This window comes from Kryptolebias marmoratus, linkage group LG1 (assembly GCF_001649575.2).
Source record: "Kryptolebias marmoratus isolate JLee-2015 linkage group LG1, ASM164957v2, whole genome shotgun sequence".
Classification (NCBI taxonomy): domain Eukaryota; kingdom Metazoa; phylum Chordata; class Actinopteri; order Cyprinodontiformes; family Rivulidae; genus Kryptolebias; species Kryptolebias marmoratus.
Window position 1 is genome coordinate 19,145,442 of NC_051430.1, and position 23,867 is coordinate 19,169,308.

Consider the following 23,867-nt stretch of genomic DNA (forward strand, 5'->3'; position numbering starts at 1 on the left):
GCAGTGAATTTAACAGCTTACCTAAGAAACAAAAAGACAAAGATAATGGTGCTTTATCACTGAAGGCATTCATGCAAGGCTTGACGCAATCATTATGCAGCCGTTTTTATGATCTATGTAAATTTGATGGTGCAGGGATAAAAGCACGACTGTGCAGTTACACGTGGTTACTGATCTGAAGCTGATGCACACAGCAGAATATAGTCTGAAATATTCCAACTCACATTCAGAGATTTACTTGTAATCTTTACTAAAGCTGAGTTGAGCCAAAAATAAACATCATTATCCTGTGAAGTGCATTTTACAATAAAACAGGCATTGTATTTTAGTGTTTGTGTCTCAACAAGTACTAAAGTGATGGAGACGGTCCATTCCAACACCTTAAATCCACCCTGTGGTCTTGTAAAGCTCCACGCAGGCCTGCAGGGTGGAGCCCTAATTAACCAACTTCTTGATCCCATAACGTGATTACGACTGCGCTCTGAATACACAGTCATTTAAAGAGTAAACAGGACATTGCTTCATGCTTCCTCACTCTCTCAGTCCCCCACTCTCCATTCATGAGGACACTTCCTTTCGTGGAGGGGCAAAAAGTTTAAAGAATGACCCAAATGGGAGTTTCATTCTAACCTCAGAGGTCAAAGTGAGATAAGAGGGGATTTGCTTGTGTTTGTCTGCTAATTCTCAACGACTCCCAGCAAACTGCACAAAGCTGCGTCTTTGCCCTCCAAGAAAAGTCCAGGTGATGAAGGATTTGTATCAGCACAATGGTGTAGTAATTACTCTGGGTAAAGACGGATAGGTGTGATTTAGGAAAACAACTCCCAGATATAAATCTGAGGGTCTGTAGAGAGAAAACCAAGAATCCCCAGAACACCTCCCTTCTTCTCTCTGTCTGCTTAGCATACCCTACAAGGACAGATGTGACTGGCTACCCTCTCTGTGTTTGATAAACACTGCTCTTCCCTCCTCTCCCTCCTTTTCCTCACACTGTCCCAGCATGCTTGCTTGCTTGCTTTTAAGCCCTTTATAGGTGATTGCTGAGATGCAACAGGAACCTCAGTGGAATTCGTCAGAGTTTATTGGAAAACAAAGCACTAATCTGAAATTGAGAATGAGCAGAATCTGATTTGTCGCAGATGTTTGGGACATTCGGCCAGGTTTCTGTGAAGCTTCAGGGATCAGTTCCCAGAAATATTTTGGATCGCAGGCTGTACCTTGATGGAGGGTCCGGAGGAGAAGCTGGATGAGGAGATCTTGAACGGCGATGCTCTTAGACCGAGGGTCAACTCTGTAACACAAGCAGAAAAGTGGATATGAAACAAACAACTTGTAACGTGTAATAAATACGAACACTTTTCAATGGTGAATAACTATTCTGGTGCATGTAAATATGTGCACATTTGCATTATCTTGCACAATGCTGGCGGGAGCCATGAGTCAGCTGAAAACATCATTGAGTCGTAAACAACACAAACTTCGTTTTTAATGTAACACAAGTGGACTTTTTATTGGACTCCAAGAATATGCATTTTACTACCCTCATCCAAACAAACGCACTAAAGTTCCACCATAAAATGCCGAAGTGATGCACCTCAGCATGACACGGTGCACATTTACAAGCCTTTACGGTGCTTTTGGGAGGGAAACCTGAGACAGATTTGTAAACCATCTTAACTCAGAGCAGGACAGGCAGATTCCCAAAAAAGGAGCCCAAAACCATTAAAAGCAAATTGGGCTGAAAAGAAGGTCATGAAGAAAAGCCCACATAGAGTGGGTCCAGAGGGGGTTTAACTGTACGAGGTGAGGAGGCGGGACTTGGACAGGTTTACCTTTTTATTTTCAATAATCTGAGTTGGAGAGCATGTGCTTTGAAAAGAATTGAAACCTCAGATGTTTTAATAGGTCAGTCTGCATCTGTAGCTGTCTTTCTTCTTCATTTTATGTAATGGATACATTTTGTGTGGAGGTGTAAACTGTGCTGAACTGTTTTCTAAACTCCTAACTGATTGAAAATACACCCATTAAGGAATCTGTACAGATTGAACACTTTCTGTGGGTCCAAGAGTCACCGTTTTACACATTTTAGTTAAATTTTTGATTATTATGCAAACGTGTAACAGGGCTGCTTTCTGTTATTTTCAATACCAACTTTGGTGTGCAAAAACATCAAATTTTCAATTACATTTTTGCCAAGTTTACATATTAAAAACAAAAAAAAAGAGTTTGCTTATTTTGCTTTTATTGAGTAGTAAATGTTAGTTGCTGTTGACATTTCTGTTTTCTAATTTAAGTATTTAAATGAATGTCAAACTTTTTTATGTAAATATTGCCCACTGCTGTAACCAAACAATAAAAAAACAAAAACTGTTGTACTTTTATTCTTTAAAAACTTAATTATCACCTCTTTATTAAGGAAAATTGTAAGAATCAAAAATAAACAGACTGTCATTGTACTGGACATTTAAGATATTAAATAAAAGTATTCAGTCAGGTGCACTTATATGTACCTTTTTGGTGACATAAAACAGGACATGGGCACAAACTAACTGCAGCTCGCACCTTTTATCGGGGAAAGTCACTGAACAGGATCGTCAGCAAGAAACATTTTTCTTATTCAAATACAGATGCAAATGAATTCTAGCTCTCGCTGAGTTATGTTTGAGATAAAAGGGGGCAGACAATAAATGCAGAACATAACATACAAAACCCTGTACTGTTTGGGCTGGCAGGCCTGTTCAAACAGTAAAACCATTCAGTTTGGTCTCAGATGGTCAGTTGTTCCTTCTGTTGTCTGAAATATGTTCTCTGCTGTTGACCTGTGACCTCAACCCCCCTCTGAGCTGAGCAACATGTCCACTTGGTAACAAACACCCCTCAGTGCCAACGTGCCATTTATTATTCAGCTCTGACATCTATTTGCACAAGTTCACGTGCTTGATTGTTTAGCATGACTTCATGATGATCTACTCTTACAGTGACTGGGATTCCAATAACATTAGAAAGAAAAAAAAATAGACATTCAGGCACTAAATTAGGACTTGTACCATTAGAAACACATCACGTTTTCAAAGTTTGTGGCCTAAAAGGCATAAAAAAAAGCATTTCCTGTTGCTGTAAAGTTGGTGCTCCTACCTGGTCTTTGCCCCAGAGTGGTGATGTGTGGGGTCATGTTGGTGATGGGTACCCTGTTGCCTCTAGGTGTGGACGAGGTGGAGGTGGTGGTGCGGCCATCCTTGATCTCAATAGTGAGGAAAGTCTTCATGTCGGGGTCTTTCTCTCCCTCAGGGACTGTTTTTCCAGCTGCTCTCCCTGGGGTTCTGTCTTCCTTTGCCTCACTGGAGGCCGGCACATCTTTTTCAGCTGGAAGACTCATCCCACCCACAGACGTCTGCGATTGGCCAGCTGAGGACAGATGCTTGTGAGCCACACCTCTTGGGTTAGGTGCATCCTGACTGTGGGATGCCCCTGAAGTGCTAGACAGCGAGCCCACACGTGGCCTTGCTGGCATGTCTCCAGACAAGTTAAGGGATGCTGGCGTGTGTGTAAACAGTTCTGCAGCTCTGGAGACATTCGTCTGGCCGCCGCTGACAGAGGTGGTCCCGTTCCTCAGAGGGGTTTTCTTCAGAGCGGGGATGTTTGGGCTTTGGCTGGCTTCTGTGAACTTGCGCATTCGATCACGGACAGAGTTAGTGCGGCTGAACTGTTCCAAGATGATATCTTTCTTTTCAGGGGCTAAAAGGTATAAAATTGAAATCAGATAAAAACAATAAAAAATACTGAAGGAGACACAGGTTCATGTTATTACTCGAACAGTTAATACCTTTTGCTCACGTCATCACACCCCCCCAAAAGCTTTAATAAAAGCTCATCCTTATTTCTCTACTTTATAGTTTTTTTTCTATTACTTTGACTTCTTTCACTTTTTGTGTTTGTTCTTCATTGTTAGTGCAAGCTCACAGAGAAATCTTTAAAGAAGATATTTACAGAGATGCCATCCCAACAAACAAAACTCATCCTTTATGAAACAATGGGTACAAAAGAAAAAGGTCTATATCAAACTAAAGCATTATCAGATCATATGTTGATTGATTTCATTTTGTGCAGGAGTGGATTAGCTGATCCTTACCTGGATCCTTTGCTTTGTCGTGAGTGAGTGACAGATTGCCGTTAACTGTTATCTAAAATCGAGGGAAGACAAACAGAAACATGACAGAACAATCATTAGAGGAAGCAGAGAGGATTAAAGGTCAACACAGCTTGACAACCACACAGCTGCTATGCTGGACAGACATGCACATTTATCAAGAGTCTCCATGCCTGAGGCTTTGGTGGCAACCATACACTCCCAGTCGCACATAATCCCGTTTCAGCACATGCTGGTGGTGTTTTTATTATGTAACATTTGTGTTTTGTGTGACGGTGAGGGTCTCTGTTCTTTTCTTGGCACCAGTGCAGAGTGTTTACATTACTCTCAGGAGACTGTGCATCAGCCTCCACTGCTGGGAACAATAAAAGAAGTCCGGGACCGGCCTTAGATAAACACATTTAGTGAAGCAACACAATGGCATCATGACTACGCGTCAGCATCAATCTTAATTTCTGCATTGTTTGCTAAATAAAATAAGTTGATGCATTCATTGCATGCACATTTAATTTTTAAATCAGATTTATTTAATATTGTTTCATTTGACTGAGATGACTATAAAACGAGATAAAACTGCCCCATCAGAAATCCAGCAGAGATTAACTACTTGCTCTTTAATAATACAGTAGTATATTAATGTTTTACCAAAATATTAAGGCTCTTATTTCCTGTTCATAATCCATTTGTTTTAAAAGCAGCATGAGACAGAAAAAAATATTTTTCCCTAAATTGAAAGGTGATCCTCACTGATTAAAAAAAAACTTCTGACAATAAGAGGGATATAACTTTAGTTCATATAGTTTGGTTTTCACCAAGTAATACAGATTTGTAAAGATTAGAGGGAAACCAGTGAGGGCTTTTCTGTGGTCATTAAAAATCAAGGCAGTATACAGTCTATACACAAAACCAATTATTTCTTCCTTTTTGGGGGCCAATGTTTTGGTTTTTCATCTGACATAACTAAAACATAATTGTCTAACTTCAAATAAAAACATCACTTAGGAAAACCTGGACACAGAACCATATAAACAGAAGAGCATTCTTGCTTAAAAGAACAGGTCAGTGGGCTGCATCTTCTTTTTCCTGCTCAGCAATCAGCTATGTTTGCTCAGTTTACAGACAACAGCTGGTTATTTACAAAAATGGGAAATATCAGCTGAAAAATTGGAATTCATCTAGTAAAGATACGACTTATTATTGGGGGCCCAGAAGTCACGCTTCACCTTCATTTTTGGGTCATGAAGTCTGATGCTTTCTATTTTTTCTAACTCTGTATGTATGAATATGATACTCCTTCTCGATAACATTTTCCCCAACACAAACATATTCCATATCCATCTGTTATAAGTGCTGAATATCTCACCTTTTGACTCTGGAAGTCCCTTCCTTTCTTGGCGCCGCCATTAAGGAGGCCTCTTACAGCACCTCTGCGAGACAAAACTGCCCCATCTGGCTCCTCTTGGTCAGGAATGACGTCTTGTTCAGACTGAGTCTGGATGCTGGTTGCACATTGGCCTCTTTCGGTTTCTGAATCTGTGCTGCTAGCTGAACCACTCGTGGTTCCCTCCACCTCGTCTATTGGACTCTTCTCCTCAGAAGACATAGTCGCACTGTGGTCAGAGGTCACAGAGTCTGTTCGTTCCCGTGACAACAAACTGAGGCCGTTGGCAGTCCCGGACCCCAGACGAGGTCTGATCTGACAGGAATCTGAGCCATCTGAGCCCATTCTCTGTCTGGCATAAGATGGTGAGCCGATGCTTTGCTCCGATGCGTCCAGATGACCTCGCTGGGAGGAACTCTGGCTTCTGTCTGAGGCTCCAGAGTCCAGCCGGGCTCGGCAGTTTGGACCGAGACTCTTCTCTGAGGCCACAGCATCCTGACTGGAGCACACAGAGGTCCTGCTGCGGTCCGAAGCTGTGGAGTCGGACCTTTGACGGTACGATGGAACCAGGTCGGGCTCTGTGGTCACAGCTTCTGCCGGAGGCTGGATCAACAGAGGTCCAGAGGTGTCCTCCTTCACCAGGTTATCCAGAACCAGCACCATGCCTGAGTTGGAACCTGATGGGGAAGAAAAATAATAAGAAAGAAAGGTATTTGGTCCTCAGAAATCAGCAGTAAAGTGAAGTGGGGGTTAATGTATGAGAGCAGTACTTGGTGACGTTCAAACTGGACTGATGTAAGTTAAATACTTCCGCAGCAGTGGGGCCCAAGGAGAGGCCAGGCCAGAAAATATTACCTAGGATCATAGGAGGCATGTGGAGTCATAAGGGGATGTAGACATTTCCTGAACTCAGTTCCTGACCAAGATTTGAGAGATTGTGTTGGTGGATGTACGTTAAAAAAAAAAAAAAAAAAAAAAAAAAAAGGCATGGGGCACAAAGAGTTGGGAGAAAAGCGGAAGCTAAAGAAAGAGTAGAGACCAGCATTTCCCCTCCCCTTCATCTGAGCTCCTTTACTGCTCCTTCTCTCCTCAGGAAACCACACTCTAAAACAACAGAAAGACCCACATCCTCCTCCTCGTAAAAGTTTCTGCCTCCAGCACCTTTTTGTGCTGCTGCGGGATATGATGTTTGAGGTTATAAATCTACCACAAATAAAGAAAAAAGATCTGATGTCACATGTCTAAAATCACTTTAAAATAACCATTGTTTGCACCAACTTTGCAATAAAATCTCCAGCTATGCAGGGTTGGGATTTACAGACTAGATCAGAGATGGACTCTGGTCTGCTCTGGTTGATGTCAGCCCAGTCTCTTTCAAGTTTACTGGATCCAGGATGAACATTTACCATTTCACTATCAGCAGCTGGTAACAAGCTAACTCACTTAACATGCAAAAAAATTCAAAATAAATAATTAAAAAAGCTTTTTTTTTGGCTAGACTGGCAGCCAAACTGTTGCCTTAACAGATTGGATGATTATGTAACAGGATCTGAATAGAAAACATGAATATGCTACATAATTAGGACTTAGCTGCCATTCTCACATGCCACTAGTAATGCTCCACTGAACAGCAATGTCTAAATCTAATGATGCACTTTACTAAAACTCATTTACTGGTTAGCTGTAACTGAAGCGAGAGCCGCAACATGTTGCTTCTTCAACAAACGCTCACGTTACTGCTCAATGGTTCGCCAACTGGGAAGTTTTCTATTGTGAGACCATTTCTAGGAAAATCCCCACTGCTGCAGCAATAATGAGAGGCTTGTTTTTTGCTTGAAAATAGCCACAAAAGCTGCAGTCTGCTGCCAGTGAGTAAATAAAGCAGAAACAAAGAACAGCCGAGAGTTTTAAATAGATTTTTACAGTGAAGCTCTGATCCAAAGGGTTCTCACTATGAACTGGAGGTCAGCACAAGTTTTTTTTTTTTTTGGTTTTGTTTCACCAGTTCATCAACATTTTTATATAATTGTTTTGAACTAACAGGTTGAATACATGTTAGTTCAAAAGTTCATGTTAGTTCACATGAGTATGTTTACTACCGTGCCATAGAATTATATAAATGATATAAATGTCTGGAATTAAGGAGATACAATTGTGTTACCTTGTTTTTAGGTTTATTTTTTTGGCCTTGTTTCATACAAACAGACTTCCTTGTTTCATACACACTTCCTATAGCCAATCTCTAAGATGTTGCATTTATTTTGATGAAATAAATGGTTTAAGTTACATGCTAATCACTAGTTTGAGTGTGGAATAGAATAACTGCATAAAAAAGGACAAAAATTAATCTGATATGATGGCACAGAAAGAAAAGTGCAGCAGTTTTCATCCTCTGGGTTCAGATAGTACAGCCTTTTAGTTGTTGATACATTTTAACCAAAAATGTGGATGAACCACACCGACGTCCACCTTAATAACCACCTGAATTGTTAAGAAATGACACAAAGGTAATAGCTGCACAACACAGAGTGATTGAGCAATGCGTGTTTTAAATGCACACTGGCATCATTACAGTGTGGCTTCATAGAGGCTCACATGGAGTCGACTAAAGACTTCTGAATGTATGTGACCTTTTATTTGTGGTAGTTCAACAGATGTGCCGGCTTTCAGCCCAATCACTGGCTTACTGTGTGAAATCGTAATAAGTGTGTTACTGTTCTTTTGGGGACGCTTTTGGAAACTAAAAACATAAGGTAAATTCCACTGAGAGTCTTTGAAAACAGTTCATTTCCTAAATGATAGACCTTCTTGTTCCTGCAGGAACAACAGTACAGCTGGACACATGGTCGTTGAGGTGAAGCGTGGTAAACATTGATTTTCTTGTCAGGAAGTTAGCTGCATTTGTCTTTCCCACATTTAAAAAAACCTAAAAAAAAATTATCATCTCTTATTTTCTGCCACTTTCCCCTCAAAGAAGCAACCTACTCAGTCCTATCTGGGCCGTTTTTGTTGACCTATCCCTTTAAAGTATACACCTTTGTTTTCCCACAGTGGTCCATTTGGCTGATTCTGGGTTTTGGTCTGGCTTAAATTGTAAGGCGGGAATAAATCAAGAACTGTGGGGAGTTTTCTCTGCCACGTCAAAAACGCGGCCGGCGTTCTGTTCTGGTATCGGCTTTTTTTAGCTGAGGTGTGGTTGTTGGGCTTCTTTTTGTTTTGACCCGTAACCCCCACACCATCGGCTCCAGGTCAACACGCAGGACGCCGAGCCAAGCCCAGACCACACAGACAGACATTTCTTATGACCGCTTCCCAAGCAGGAGCTTAAATGAATCATGAAAACCATTCAGCAAAAAGAGCAACGTTACCTTCTGTGGTTTATAAGGCAGTGTTTAAAGGTTTCAAAACGGAACAAACAATAATTAGGTTTTTACCAAAATTTATTGCTTGTTAACAATGGACTTTTGTTGTTTTATGAGCTACGTTTTAGCTCTGTATGCATACATGCTCATTTCCAAAATCTCAAACTAACAAAGCACATTCACTCCCCCTTCAGTTCATGCATTCATACTACTTTATTAATGGCTGAAGTAACAGAGTCCCTAATGAAATGACTTAACACTTAAAGCTGTGAGTGACTCCAAACACCCAGTAAAGTTAGATGAAGGAGCTTAAAGTGTCTAAACCAATATGACCCCCTGACCGCCCCCTCATGAGAACGACTCCTTTGCCTCAGTCTTTCAGCAGGTGCTGAAGGGGAAAACGAATCTGAAGCACATGAAAACAGAGGCGGTCAGTGTGAGTTCTGTGTTATTAGAGCTTATTCAAACTTGACCTTTAGTTGAATGTTTACAGTGTACACAAGCTTTTTTTCCTATTTCAGTGGGTTCCAATGTGCGACATGTAAATATGATGTCCATGTCAGGGAGTGAAGGTTGGTGCAGTTACTAACGTGTAAAGAAAATGCAGCCATTCGAACACTGACAGACTTCTCCAGAATTCAGAAGAGTTCTTACAATGAGTGCAGCCCTGAACAAATGTTTCTATAACAAAGGAGGACACTTGGGGCCAAAATATAAGAACAAAAAACAAGAATTAGTAAAGCATATTTCTTAACATTTTGGAGAAAAACAACCAAAAAACAAAAATGACCGAAAACATTCCCCAAAATAAACTTTTGACAACATACATGCATCTGTTTTGCTCCGTTTCTTACCTTTCCTCTGCAGCTCTCTGCTGTGTTGGGTCTGTTGGTTCAGAGATCTGATGCACTCCAGCTCGGTCTCCTGTGGAAAAGAGAACAACTCTTACTGCTCTTCTTCTCAGCTGCGAAAGCACTAAAGTCCTCTTTTCCCTCCCTTCAGTAGGTGAGGAAAACGCGTCTACCACTGGCCCACTGCCAACCCAAATCAATTACAAGCCGAAGTGTTTCAGGTCTACACTCTTTTGCTGGAGGTCGAGGTCAAAAGCTCCAGACACAATGAGCAACACCAGCTGGAAAAGTACAGATGTCTGAGGGAAGAGGTCAAAAAGAGTCAACACCAACAATCAGGACGGCACGCAGCACGACTGCAACAAGTGCTGTAGCTTTTCACCAACCAGAGGCAGCTGCAGAACAAGAGAGGGCTTTGGGGAGAGGCTGCAGTGTTTTGGCATATGGAAAAGAAATAGGTGAAGCGTGGAGGAGGAAAGACGTAGATATCGACACTACCGGTGGGCCTCTTTGACCCTGAGCTTCTCCACAGGAGAATCAGCTGCATAAATAAGGCTCCTCTGAGCATATGTCCAAACGAGCTCTTTAAATCACATCTGCTCATTTTATTAATCCACTGTGCTCTGAAGGCTTGTAAACCTTTTTAAGAAAAAGCTCCTGTGTGGAGGCTCATGTGTTATGCATCATCTTAACAAAAAAAAAATTGGATTGAGCCACAAAGAAGAAAGGCTTGAAAAAAGTTTAAGTGAATTCTTAAAAAACACTGAAAAGATTTTTGTTGACCAGCTACTGTGATGTCAAAATGTCTTTTTTGAAAGAGTCACAATCTCTTGTGCAAGTAAAACCAGCTGACAACAACAACCTGGGCAGAAACTGAGGCTGAAGAGCTTTACAAATAATGTGCGGAAACAGACAAATGATCCAAATCCGCTTTTGTCGATGTCACATCCTAACGTTGTAAATCTGGCTATCAATCTGAGCGAAGATCTTTAGGTATACAAAAGTCTCCAAGCTGACAATTATTACATCTCTGGTTGGGTGCAGGAAACCGGCACCAAACCAAAACCCCTGCAATTGAGACGGCAGGGATTTTCAGTCAAAATTGACCATTATGATTGAATAAACACCAATCGTTCTCCAGCACGTTCTTTCTTCTATGGGTGTCCAGTGGAGCTGGTCTTCCAACGTGGAGATTGGATCATACGGACACAGGACGCGACGTCATCACGGAGCAGAAGCAGTTTGAAAATCTTACAATACTTTTCATCAACGCAGTGTGCGATCGGAGCAGACTCGGAGAGTTTACACATTACTGGAAAGTTTACCCAAGTTCAAAGCAGAGGTGTGAAAGGACCAAAGGCGTTTTGCTCTGGTGAATGTGACCTTCCTCACATTGAGCAGATTACAGGGCAGAGTGGCTCACACACCAAAGAAAACAAAATCCGGAGAAAGGAACACAAACTGGAAAGAAGAAACCGGAAAAGGTGCAGCTCCGATTTAAACCTGAGGTTTTATTTTGTATAAATAACTCAAGTTTTTGAGTCAAAACCAACCAGGAATGATTAGTCTGTGGAGTAATTTAAAACTATGCAAATCTATTAAAAAAGTGACCCGATTCGATTTATTATCTAGCATCCTCTTTCCATAAAAATGTCTCCTTAGCGTTTCAAAACGTGACTCGTAAAGTCAAGCACACCACAGTGGGAAGCAGTAATTTAGTGAAACGCTCCTTTAATGAGTCATTAAAGTGTCTGATGAGATTGAAGAACACAAACAATAGAGAGAATCCACTGAAGTGAAGTGATGCAAAACGACACAAAGGACACTGTCCCTCTCAATAGAGTCAGAAGGAGTCATGGGGGCTGATAATTGTGTTTGAGCCATAAACTCAATTAAAGAGAACAAGTTTGCTGCCCCTCACCCTCTCCTGCTTCTAGACAGACAGCCATCGTTCCAAAGCTCCCACTAAACCACAGAGAACATATTTCTCACAGACGGTGAAGCAGAGTTTAAAAAGTGGAGCTGGAGTTGGAGAGTAATAGCTGGAGACCTGTGCCAGCCTCCACGCTGTCATTAGTGGCTTTTCTCTGGCCCCAACAGCCAGGACCTGACACCGACACTGTCCCACTCCAGTGCACGCAAACCTCACGTCCCATCTGGGCTCAGGAGCCTGTTTGTGTTGAAACATGACTGCAGAATTCAAAAAACACAAAAACAACAATCCGTTCTGGTGACCACAGGAAGGCGTGGGCCATCAGGAAGGTCCACAAAAAAATATATACGGTATATATACACAAAGAAAGCACACACCTCCTTTACCAACCACTGCATGCAACTGCAAATTCTTGCTCCAGTTTTCCATTAAATTTAAAGCCATCACACTCCGGGTGAGGTCAGACTGTTTGAGGGTCTTCCATGCTTGCACGTGGAAGAGGAAAGTAGAAACCCGGCAGCTCACTTTCCATTACCGCAGTCTGAGGAACCACACGCTTAGTTTCGCTCCAATAACGGCAAAACAGCAGCAATCACCAGTCTGGACTGAGGAAACCATCACAAGTCTTCAGCTCAGACTCATTTCACTCATTCCCTTACTACAAACCTGAACTTACTCCCTGACATTCTTATTTTCTTCTCCCCTACAGCACCCTTCATGAACTCCTGGTAAAACCATCACTGCTGCGTACTACCAGGTCTGGTTTTAGAGACTTTGGCTCCTCTTTCCTCAGGTTTATTCTTGCAACTCAAAAGGTGACTGCACAAACTACATCTGCCAACCTGAGCAGCATGCAAACTTTCAGAGAACAGGTTAAAATAATACAATAAATATTGAGGCTTTGTCATGTCTTTCTCATAACAGTTCAAAAACATTAATTCATCTTGTGCTTCAGAAACTAACTGCTGATTAGCTGATCTGTTTAAAATGAACAAAAAGTGATCTAATGGCAATAAATATTTAAGTACACAAACCTGAAAGGTAAACACAGAGGCAGGTACATCCCACAATCCGACCAGATGAAAACAGCCACAGACTGATTAGGAAAAGCCTTTTCAGTTACTTTTTTAGTGAAGAGAAAAGAAAGTAAAAAAAGAAAAAGTCAGATGTGTGAAACGCAACAGCTGAAAAATCAGAGGAACATTTACCTCCTTTTCCTTCTTCCTCCTTGTCACAAGTAACCTTTTTGGAGACAGGACATCCGCTACTCTGTCGCTCTGCTCCCTCAGCCACATCACACACACACACACTTACACCACCACAAACACACACACACACACATAATACCAACAGGCCACTCCCTTAACTTCCCCTCCCTCCCATTCTGTCTCCAGAGGATCTGACCCCTACCACACACACACACGCACACACACTCCCCTACAGGTTAATGGGTTGCCTGGTTGACACATTAACATTTGACACTCTGCCTTTTCTCTGACCTCTTTTTTTTCCTACAAACATACTAAATATCTTCTATTATGTGCCAGTAATTGACTTATTTTATATTTGTGCCTTCAAACATTAAGAGTAGATTAATGAATGATTATTTTAAATTTACGTCCATTACTTTAATCAGCTTTTCTTGAGCAGCTGGTTTCTTGCAAATGAGGAATATACCCGATAAACCTAATTTTATAAACATTTGCTGTTAAATTTGAAACCAAATTATTCTAGAAATCTAAAGAAAAAAAACCTGTCACGTTTTCCTTACTGTGCGCCTACTGCACATTGCGTGTGTCTGTCTGTCTGCTGTGGAGGCATATCTTGGATCTTCCACGGGACAATTGTAAAAAGCTCAAAGAGATCAGGCTCTGTGATGTGAGGAAGGAGCCCTGCTGCCGCTGGCCCGTGTTGTTTTTGGACACGTATTCATTCCAGCACAGACACGACTGCTGGGGCTCACAGCTGGAGGCTGGCTCGTCTAACGCAGACAGATACCCCATCCCTCTGCTCATTCGTCTTAACAACACCCGTGACTCACAACTCGACCACCGAAGTTCAGCTGGCCGACAAGGAGTGAGCTAGGAGGATATTGTCGTAACAGGATGCTGTGACTGAATACACAGATGCATAAAGGAGCAAAGCACAGACAATGGCCCTGATAGTGACGGCCTTTTCATTATTTCTCACTTAGAATCTCACTGTGGTGGAAAAAAAACCCAAAAAACTTGGTTGATAAAGTGGGCTACTGTGTTTTACACTCAAGAGGCATTCCAACTCGCACAAAGGCTTAGTGCATACAGTAAGAAATAATTTTGTTTTTCCTTCACTGAATCCCATCTACAGTAACCGGAGCGTTCATCAAAAACCTGTGTTCAAGAACAGCAGATAAGATCACATCTGGCACCATCAAAGACCTCAACTAGACTTCACGTCTTCACATTTTTTTAAAGCGCTTACCACTCAGCCACTAGAGGGCAAGTCAGCTTAAAATTAAAAAAAAAAAATCTGAGAAAACCCCCCGAAGAACTTGATGCTTTCCAAAAGTGTGAAAGTTTGTCTAGTTGGAGGTGTGAAAGACACTCGCTGCCAAAACTAATTTACTGCCTTCACTGAAGTCCAAAGTCAAAGTAAATTACATCTTTTCTTTCTTTTCTTCCAGGAGGATGTAAGAAACAAAAACACATTCCTGACTCTGTGGCGTGTGTTTTGTATGTGTTTTGTGCACACGCCTGCTTTGGCCACAGTCATAACTCCAGTGGCAAAGCCGGCTGTTGTTGTTTTTGTTTGCTGCATTCTTCGCTGCGGCAGCAAAGAAACCTCAGCGGTCACTGTTGGCGTGCAAACCAACTCTGCCCCTGCGGACCGGTCCGCGCTTGGCTCATTTCAGTCGATGCAAGCTGACATGAGCGCACATCACATCTTAGACATCTTGCCCAACAGCTGTTATGCTGATCTTCGGACTACACCGGGATCGTTTTTCACAGCCAACACTGGTTGCTTCATTAACGCTGCTGTACTCACCCCGGTTCCTCTGCTGCTCTGGGGCTCCGCAATCTCAGACTCCAGAGAGTGATTAGAGATTTTACTCTTCTCCACTGCCCCTAAAAACAAAACAAAAAAACAAAAAACAAAAACAGAAGCCCTCAGACAATATTTCAGATGAAGTACGCGATGTGGCATTTTATCTGACGTCAAACTTCATGGGTGTGTTAATGCAGATACAAGCAGAGTTGTCCTGACATGACATGAGGTGGGAAATGTTTTGTTTTTAAGTCACAGGATGATGGGGGCTCATCAAGACCTGGCAGAGCTAAGGAATGACAGGAATCTTGATCAAAGATTATTCAGGAGACAGATCTGCTGTAGTAACCACGGCAACAGACAGACAGGTACACCTCCACTTCATGGACAACCAAGTGACGATAAAAATCTGACTTTTCCTTTTCAGTTTGATACACAACGAGGAGAAAGTAAGAAGCTTCTACCTTTATTTTAACGCCCTCATCAGGTCAAACTGTGTCAGTGCTTGATGCCAAAATATACAATCCTCTTTATTAGGATTTCATTACATTTTTAGCCTATCAGTTATAGTGAAAGTTTTACATTAGCCCTTGTTTCTTTATATTTTTCTTCAAAGCAGACGGACTTTCTTGGTTTTAATATCTGATAAATCAAAACATTTGGCTCGATTGGGAATAGTGTGCTGTAACCTTTAAACTTTTTGAATTAGTAAGCTTTATTTACATCGCTTCAGTTTAATCAAAAACACTGTCCTCTGAAATCTATTTCTGCATTCTTGCTGTAATTTTGCCATGTCCAGATGACTGAGAATGTACACCAGCATACCGATCAGGAATAAAAAAAATAAATTACAAGACGATCTGGCTTCATGGAAGCAAAGGTAAAAGACATTGGGTGTGGTTTAATATGTTTACACAGTACCTGCATAAATACTTGTCACCCCAACTACATCTGTAACAACAGAAAAAGTTACCCCTTTTGAAAATGATTTCTTTATAATCGCCTCTAACATTAATCGTCAATAATCAAGTTGTTTTGGATCAGGCAGACAAATAAATCCCAGCTCACCTTGCAGCTGCTCCTCCCGGATCTGTCGGATTGCTGCTCGAATCATCTTCCTCTCCTCGTACTCGCCTGAAACGCGGAGCTACAAAAAACACAAACACGACAGCTCAGTGGATCCACGAAGTCAAAGGAAAACGCTCGAGTGCACTCAATTATCTTTTAATAAATCACCATTTTTGTAAGCTCATCAACGTCCTGGATGGACTGCAGCTTCTTAGACAGGATGTCCAGGTTGTTGCTGGATTCAGATCTGAGAAAAGAACAGAAAAGCAGCATTTTTTTATTTAATAAATCTACTCCGCATGAGGCAACTGAAAAAAACAACAACTATCAAATAAAAAAGTTGACCTGTACTGACTTTCAACTGAAACTCCAAGGCGTGCCAACTAAAACCGTGTGTGGAAAAGTGATACTATAACATGAGATTTGAAAGCAATGACACAAAACTCCTAATAATAAACACAGCTCTCATCCTCCCTTCTTTCTGTCTCATATTCCTCCTTTCCATTACTCAGACGTTGCTTCAGTTCCCTCACTATCCTCGTTTTTCCTTCATTACCTGCTTTTAAAGGATGTGCGGCGCAGTCGAGTTTGAATATTTGACATTCCACGACTAAAAGTCTCATGGAAATAAAGTGCGTCTCGGTGCGTGGATGCGTGACAGATGGTATGATTTCTTTAGCAGCTTCAGTGAGGCACCTCCATTGTTTTTGTAACCCAAGTCATCTGAGAGAAGAGGTGACTGGAAATGATTATTGGGCCCTACCACAGTTCTTAGGAGGATTTAGTGACAGAAAGGGAGAACGGCAGCAGAGGGCTGGAGGATAGTCCTGCCATCAAACAGAGTTAAATCTTTACTTTGCTCCAAACCACATGCTGGGATTGAGTTATGGAGGCTTAACCTAAACCAACACCTGAAATATGACCTAAAATTTAAAGACAAGAAGGCTCGGACCATCCAGAAATTAAAATCCAGCTCGACTTTTGTTATTTGGCATCTTTAATAATGCATATTTTGGTAACTCTGTAAAGTTAACTTTGCTTTATGTGACAAAAAATGACTGAAAGTCGAGCAACTCTGCTAATTTTAAAGTTAGACAAAGTTGGACAGATTTCAGGAATTCTTAAACAGAGGCAACTGGGGAAAAATAAAAATTAGTAGTGACACGTTTATTCAAGCTTTAACTACTCTCTAAATTTTATTGTATTATTATTATTTAATGCGTTGTTAAACAAGAATATGTACCGAATCAAATAAGAGTTTGCCTGCAAGAACATGTTTACTGTCAAAAACAGAAAAGAGTTAGTGTCAAATTACAGTCGAATTATGAGTTGGTCTACATTCTTCAGCTGTGTGACAGAAAGTTTAAATATGAACAGGAAAACTACTCAAAGGCCTCTGGAAGGTAAACTAGAGAAAATACATTTTCTGTGAACATATAGTTAGAATGCTGAGTGTTGAGTGAAATTTGCTGAAGAAGCTGAAACAAACCTGTTAAAGCCAAAAGAAGCAAAAAAGTAAAATGAGCTAAAACGGAGGAAAAAGTGGCTAAAAGTTAAAAGGAGCAAAATGCTACCTAAAAGCTAACAGTTGTAGTGTTTATAGCAGCAAAACATCTGATAGAAGCTAAAAATAGCAAAGCACCATCTAAAAGTTAAACGTGGTAAAAAGCTAGCTAAAAGAAGCAAAACATTAAAAAAAAGCTAAAGGCTCACTAAAAGCAGCAAAGTGCTAGCTAAAAGCTAAACGTAGCATAAAACAGAGCATGTGTGCAGAAGCAGATTTCAAAGAGAACATAGTTTTCAAAGGAACTGAGGAGATGTCAGCGCATTTCTATGGGATACATTTTTAAAAGTATAATAGTTACAAAAAGCAAAAGTCAAAGTCAGAATGTCTTTTCCCTTGAACTGTAAGCTGAGCACACGAGGTGGAAACTGGAAATATTTTTGGTACCTGTGATTTTCCACCTCAACAGTTCCAGACTTCCCACCTGCAGACGAGGAATTCTGCATTTGATTTGTGTAGATTTCTTTGGTATTTTCCATTCATTTTCCCCTAGCGTGGACAACTTTGTCTTTAGAACAAACTTTAAGACAGACGTGTGTGTGTGTGTGTGTGTGTGTGTGTGTGTGTGTGTGTGTGTGTGCGCGCGGTCTCACATGTGCTGGTTCTCCTTGTCCTCCTGCTGATTGAGGCGCGTGGGTCGAAACCTCTTGCTGGCCAGAGCGGCCTCCATGTCCTCGATCTCCCTCCTCCTCAGCTCCCGGATGGCTGAACGGATGAGGCGTCTCTCGTCCAGATCCACGGTGCCGTCCAGCTGCACCACAAAGACACCAGGTGCATCGAGATAAATATAAGGGCAAAAAATTTTTTTTTTTTAAAAATCGCTATCGCACGGATGTCAAACATTTGCCTTGCAAAGACTAATGACCTGCCACCGGTTTATTTGTATGATTCACCAAAGAGTCTTGGTCAAATTTGAGGAAATGGTCACATAATTACATAAGTATGCAGATAGTTATGAAGGGCTGCAAGGCCTGTATTCAGAGGAAGACCAGAGCAGCAAATAGGCTGAGCTGTAGACACACACACGGCATTGTCCAGGATTTTTATCATTGCCTTCAGCAACAAGGCCAGCAATAATGTTTTTGCCCATGTCTGTGTGTGTGTGTCTGTTAGCAAAATATCTCATGAACCACTAATCAGATTTTAATTAAAACTCTCAAAAAGTAATTCTTTGGGTGCACATCTACAACTAATTACCTTTTGGAGCCAACCCAATTCAAGCCGGCGCTCAGAGCAAACTGATGTTACAAAGTACAAAAACTGGCCATAACTCAGTCACTTTTACAGATTTTGAGCTAGATTTTGGTGTGGAAGTAGCTCAGAGTCACACAACACATAATCTGGGCAAGAGCTTTTGATATTGGGTGAGATTGTGCAAAACAGTAATGTCAAGGTTTGACCAAAACAGCGATAACACCCATTTCTCAACATAAAATGATCTTAGTTTAAATCTCTGGCATAAAAGCGATGCTAGGTCTTCAATTTGCTTCAGTTCTTAACATCTTTGATGACATAAAATTGTCAGAAATCCTTCATTTAGTCCTTCTCGTCAGATTCACAACGGTTGGTTAGCGTGAGGCCCTGGAAACACAGAACCTGTGAATCCCTGGCTTACTGCTGCATGTGTGGTAGTTCGTTACAGGGTCAGCGGGGCAGATGGACAGCTTATTGACTGATGATAAGTGATCCGACTTCACTAATGAGGGATGAGAAACAGGCGCAGACGCAGCTGTTGCTCCGCTTTAAGAACCAAGCGAGTTCGGGTCCGAAGATCAACCTGCTGCTCAGGTATCTGTCAAACAGCTGAAGACCACTGAAAGACGCGTGTCGTCGCTCTGAGCGAGTATTAGATAAATAAATCCTTCTTACCAAGCAAAAGAGGACTAATTAAGGAGTGTATAAAGGAACACCTGCAGACAGATGCGCTCCACCTCAACGAAGCGAATGCTTTCATCTAAGCGGCAGCCCTGAGAATGACAGGAGAAGGTAGAGGGAGCCCCTCGCCTGTCATCCAGGAGACTGATATCTTTTTGGATCGACAGCAGCGACCTGTCAACACACGCAGAGACAAACAGCTTCTCTGGCAGGTTTTTCTTATAAACCTCACAGTTAAACACACACTTTAAGGCTTCCTGCTGCATCCGTTAAAAGCTGCCAAGTCCAGGCACATATCTTTGTTTGCCAGCTGAAGGCATAGCTGGATGGGATTGTTAAACTAAGCCGTACATGCTGATGGGTGAAGAAAGAGGGGGGCTGACGTGCCCCGCAGCTGGGCCCAGAGACAAACGAGGAGGAGGAGGATCATCTCATAAGAGATGAAGAAAGCTAGCAGTTTTGAGGTCTTGCTGTGGTTTGACAAAATATGCAGCCTGAGCTGCAACGGGTCAGAGCAGACTGTATGCTGTAATTTGTGGAAATTTAAAGTGCTGAGCTGGGTTGAAAAAAATGAAGAAAACGATCTCTGACATGGATGGAAGCTATGAAATGAGAAAACAGATGAAGTGTGGGCTCGTGATGACAATGTGAAAAAGAGAGAGAGAGGGGGAAAAGAGAAAGGCAGTCTATCCTTGGGTTTGCCTAAAAATGGTCAGAAAGGGCCTGGCCTTGTTCAGGTCATTCCTCACATTCCTGTTGACTCACAAGAAAAAATAAAAAACATCTTTGTGAAATCTGATGATCAGAAACTGGTTTTTTTGTTCCCATCCAGCACTGACATGATGTGACAACCAGAGGCTGCGGCGGCAAGTTTTTGATAGTGAAAAAGAGATTTGGACAAAATGAGAACATGTCGCTCCTTTTTATTACTGGCCGGTGAGTGTTTCTTACACTCGCACACAAACCAGACACCCGGGGGAGCCGTCTGTTACCTCACTGTCAGGCTCAGCGCTGAGTAAAAGCTATGATGTGATTATGCAGCCTGTATCCTCGCTGCCAAGTTTTAGGGCTGACTGATTTATGTTTCACCACTGAGATCTAACAGCAGAGCCCGGAGTCTGGGCCTCCCAGCCTAAACTGACACGCTTAGCGTTTGATAAGAAGCAGAATTTCTGTCCAGTTTGAACATTTGACAGAGAAAGAGACGAGAGAGAGAGAGAGAGAGCTCTTAAACCTGAACGACAAAACAACCTAAAGAGCTTTTCACATCAGTTCCTGTTTTCCAACATGAGCGCAGACAGCGGGACTAGAGAAATGTCTTTTTCTGTGAAAAAGCAGCATGAATGCTGAGCGCTGAAACTGACTTGTTAGAGCAAAAAGAAGCAAAACACTAGCCTAAAAACAACAGCTGCAAAGCATGAGCTAAACTCTAAAAACTAAAAGTAGGAAAAATTGTAGCTAGAAGCTAAAACAAGCAAAAGGCTAACTGAAAGCAGCAAAAAGGTTAGTTAAAAGTAAGAGATAGCTAACTAAAAGCTAATGTAGAAAACAGAATCAAAAGGCTAGCTAAAATTCTCACAATGCTACTTAAAAGCTAGAAAGGAATAAGTAGCCAAAGGCTAGCTGAAAGCAAAAAGTAGCAGAAGAAGAGTATCCTGAAGTAGATTTTAAAAAGAACAATGTTTTTGAGGGAAATGAAGAGATCACAATATATTTCTACAGAGAATTTTCTTTTAAATAAAGTTGAATATTTTGAAAAGTATAAAAATGACAAAAAAAAAACAAAAAAAAAAACAGCAGTCATAACTCCCTTTTTCTGAACGAGCCAAATGTTTTGATATATGCATGGCTAATATAGCATAACGTGGGCATAAGTAGTTACATAAAACATACATAAATAAAACAGGAAAATATTGTGAATATTGTGTGTACTGAATCGCACAATAAGGTCAAGATGTGTTGGTAAATAATCCCCACTGTTACGTCAGCAGTGAAATTTACTCTAAAGGTTTAAATGAACCAATCGGTGTGAAGGTGGCTGCATGTTTCTGTTTGAATTGGTTTTAACATTTACGAGCCGACTTTAAACCGGCCAATCCAGGTGGCACAGCGCCAGGGAGCGTAGCCAGCTTTGACTTTACGAATCAGAAGAGAGGAAAATAAAAGTCAACCAATAACCATGCACAGGAAAGTAATAAACAGAGCGCAACCCAAGCAAACAGAACACACCTTTCAACTTGGGCTCCGGCCAAAGACAACAGAATAACTGTTACAGACGGAAACATATGCTCCTGTAGAGACAGAGTCCATTTGACAAAACCACCAGATCACAGAGGCCTCAGAGAAATATGTGCCAAAGGGAAGGAAAAAATAAATCTGTCCAGTTATAGAAAGACACCACCTTAAAAACAGGCATGTCTCAAACTGAATGTCCTCGTCTATCCAAACAATAACAAAGAGAGTGACCGTTACAGGCAGACAGAAAACCTTCTTACCAACAGTTTTAACGTGCCAGCCAAAAATCACACGGCAATATATGTTTTTAAAATGGAGCAGGATGCAGTCATCGAGATGTCATTGAGCCGTCAGCGCCTTGAATGAGTCACGGTACAGTCTGGTCTTCCTGCGCTCGTCTGTCTGTAAGCCAGCTGCCGTCATACCTGTGAGGACTAACAGGGTCACCTGGTGTTCAATAACAGGATAAACTCCACTCCCTCAAACACAACACATGAGAGGTTATTAATCAGGAATCATGAATGAATGAGATCCGAGAAATTGTTTTATTGTTTCACGAGCAGGCTAGGACTTGCTCAGAGTCATTTCCAGACGTACAGCAGACTGCCATGAAGCAAAGCCTCAAAACTTCCAAAAAGGAACCCATGTGAAGCAGCCCAATCAATCAATCAAGGCCAATTAGAGAGCGCTTGGGGTTTACCAGTAATCCCAACCAGCTGGTGACACACGCCCGATGACAGAAACACCCTCCACACACGACAAACATTTAAATAGGACTTTAAGCATGGGAGACGGGACGGGGTGACTTCATTCTGCCAGATGTGGAAACATCGTCAGAAGTGGCTCGAAGTTCTTCGTCAGGTGGTCGAAACGCACCGAGCCGCTGTCAGAGTCTAAAGAGCACACAGAGGAAGAACTACGGGAGGGAGCAGCAGGAAAAACGGTGGGAGTTAAAACTAACCACTCAGCTGGATTATTGTAGAAACTAAAACGCAAACAGCGAACAAGTTCAGATGTGTTTTAATTCAGCGCCTCTACTGTGCTGCTTTTATTCATAAATACACAGAGATCAACAAAAAGTGGCTACAGACACACAATCTATGTCTCTTAAACTGCACACTGTACACTGAGCTATGGACTTTAATCAACTGGTCCCCAAAGTGTGGTAAGAGACCCCTTTGTGGCTCATAAAACACCAAACAGAGGCCTTAAGATGAACTTATCTATAAAGAGATACAAACACAATGGACAAAAATTATTCATTTTGTTGACACACCTGCAAGGCAATGGTCTTAAATACACAGTTTCTTCAGATGTTCTCTTGTTGGCAGAACGTTTTCAAGTCCATACAAGATGAATGGGAAACCTCAGCGCACAGCTGTTGTTCGTGTCTTAGGAGATGCTCTGCTGGGTTCTTAAACTGTCTGCCTCACTTCAGGATTCTTCCTAGAGTATCCCTGAGGTTTTCTTGGCATTCATCATTCAGACTGCTGTCTTGTTTAAATGTGAACCTTTAACCACAGCCTGCAAGATCCTGCAGCACTCTGGGCAAAGGTTTTACTCAAAACTGGTAATAAATGTGTCCGAATTCATCGTTCACTCTGTTCTGAATGCTCCCTCCCCCACCCCATCCCAGAAAGAAACTCATCAAATTGAGACCGAGCCCACGAGTATTCTGGTTTACTGGGCAGTGAGGAAGGAAGTCTGCTGCTGTTCACAAACTTCTCTTATTATTAACAAATTGTTCATTTATGAAAGGTCTAGCATTCGTGAAAAAGGAATGCATGTTGCCTGCTGCCTTTCATGTGAGAGTTTTAGACTTGTGATCGCCTTATAATGAGAAATGATGGAGTTAGAGCTATTTTGGCCAGACCCTGAAAGTAACGTTAGAGGCAATCTCACATGATCTTGCAAGTTCTCACGCTCGGCTTCATCTGTGAAGTAAAAAAAAAAAAAAAAAAACATTATTAAAACAGAGGTTTTCCATCTACTCAAGAACGGCACAGTTTCAGACACCCAGCTACAAACATCTCTCTCTTCTGTTGTGTTTGGTCCTGCCGGTCACAAAGGTCAGGTCAAACGTCACCGCTCGGTGTGTGTGTGTGTGGGACTTCACCTTCCCACACACACCCACCCAGCCTCGTCTGGGAGCACACTGACCCCTCAGGCCGAAGCCTGACCCTTTCACTCCCAGTGGGTGTGCATGCGCCGTTTTTTCCCCTTCCTTAAAGACTCTTACTTTGGGAACGACGGCGTGTCAGGGCCCAGAGAGGAGTTTGTAAACAATCTGCGTTAGAGAAACATGACTACGTGCATGCGTTTCCACGTGCTCGAGCACGAGTCAGAGGCGGGGGGCACGGTGTTTTTGTGCATAATCTAATAATTTCCAGAGAGGGTCGACATTAGCGAGCAGCCAGGCGGCAGATC

At 41.8% G+C, this 23,867-nt stretch overlaps 1 protein-coding gene across 7 annotated transcripts in view; it reads right to left on the reverse strand.

Moving 5' to 3' along the window:
* The window catches only part of smtnb (smoothelin b), a 46,074-nt gene that overhangs the window by 12,321 nt on the left and 9,886 nt on the right, over nucleotides 1-23,867 (reverse strand). For 4 of the 7 annotated variants that reach the window (XM_017413918.3, XM_017413915.3, XM_017413917.3 and 1 more), the window contains exons 2-10: nucleotides 17,924-18,081; nucleotides 15,935-16,013; nucleotides 15,767-15,845; nucleotides 14,699-14,778; nucleotides 9,745-9,814; nucleotides 5,511-6,205; nucleotides 4,130-4,181; nucleotides 3,136-3,735; nucleotides 1,218-1,291 (exon numbers count right to left, since the gene is read on the reverse strand). In XM_017413918.3, the coding sequence (XP_017269407.1) occupies nucleotides 1,218-1,291; nucleotides 3,136-3,735; nucleotides 4,130-4,181; nucleotides 5,511-6,205; nucleotides 9,745-9,814; nucleotides 14,699-14,778; nucleotides 15,767-15,845; nucleotides 15,935-16,013; nucleotides 17,924-18,081 (1,887 nt within the window). The other 3 variants (XM_037976998.1, XM_037976994.1, XM_025005426.2) reach the window with 3 other exon arrangements.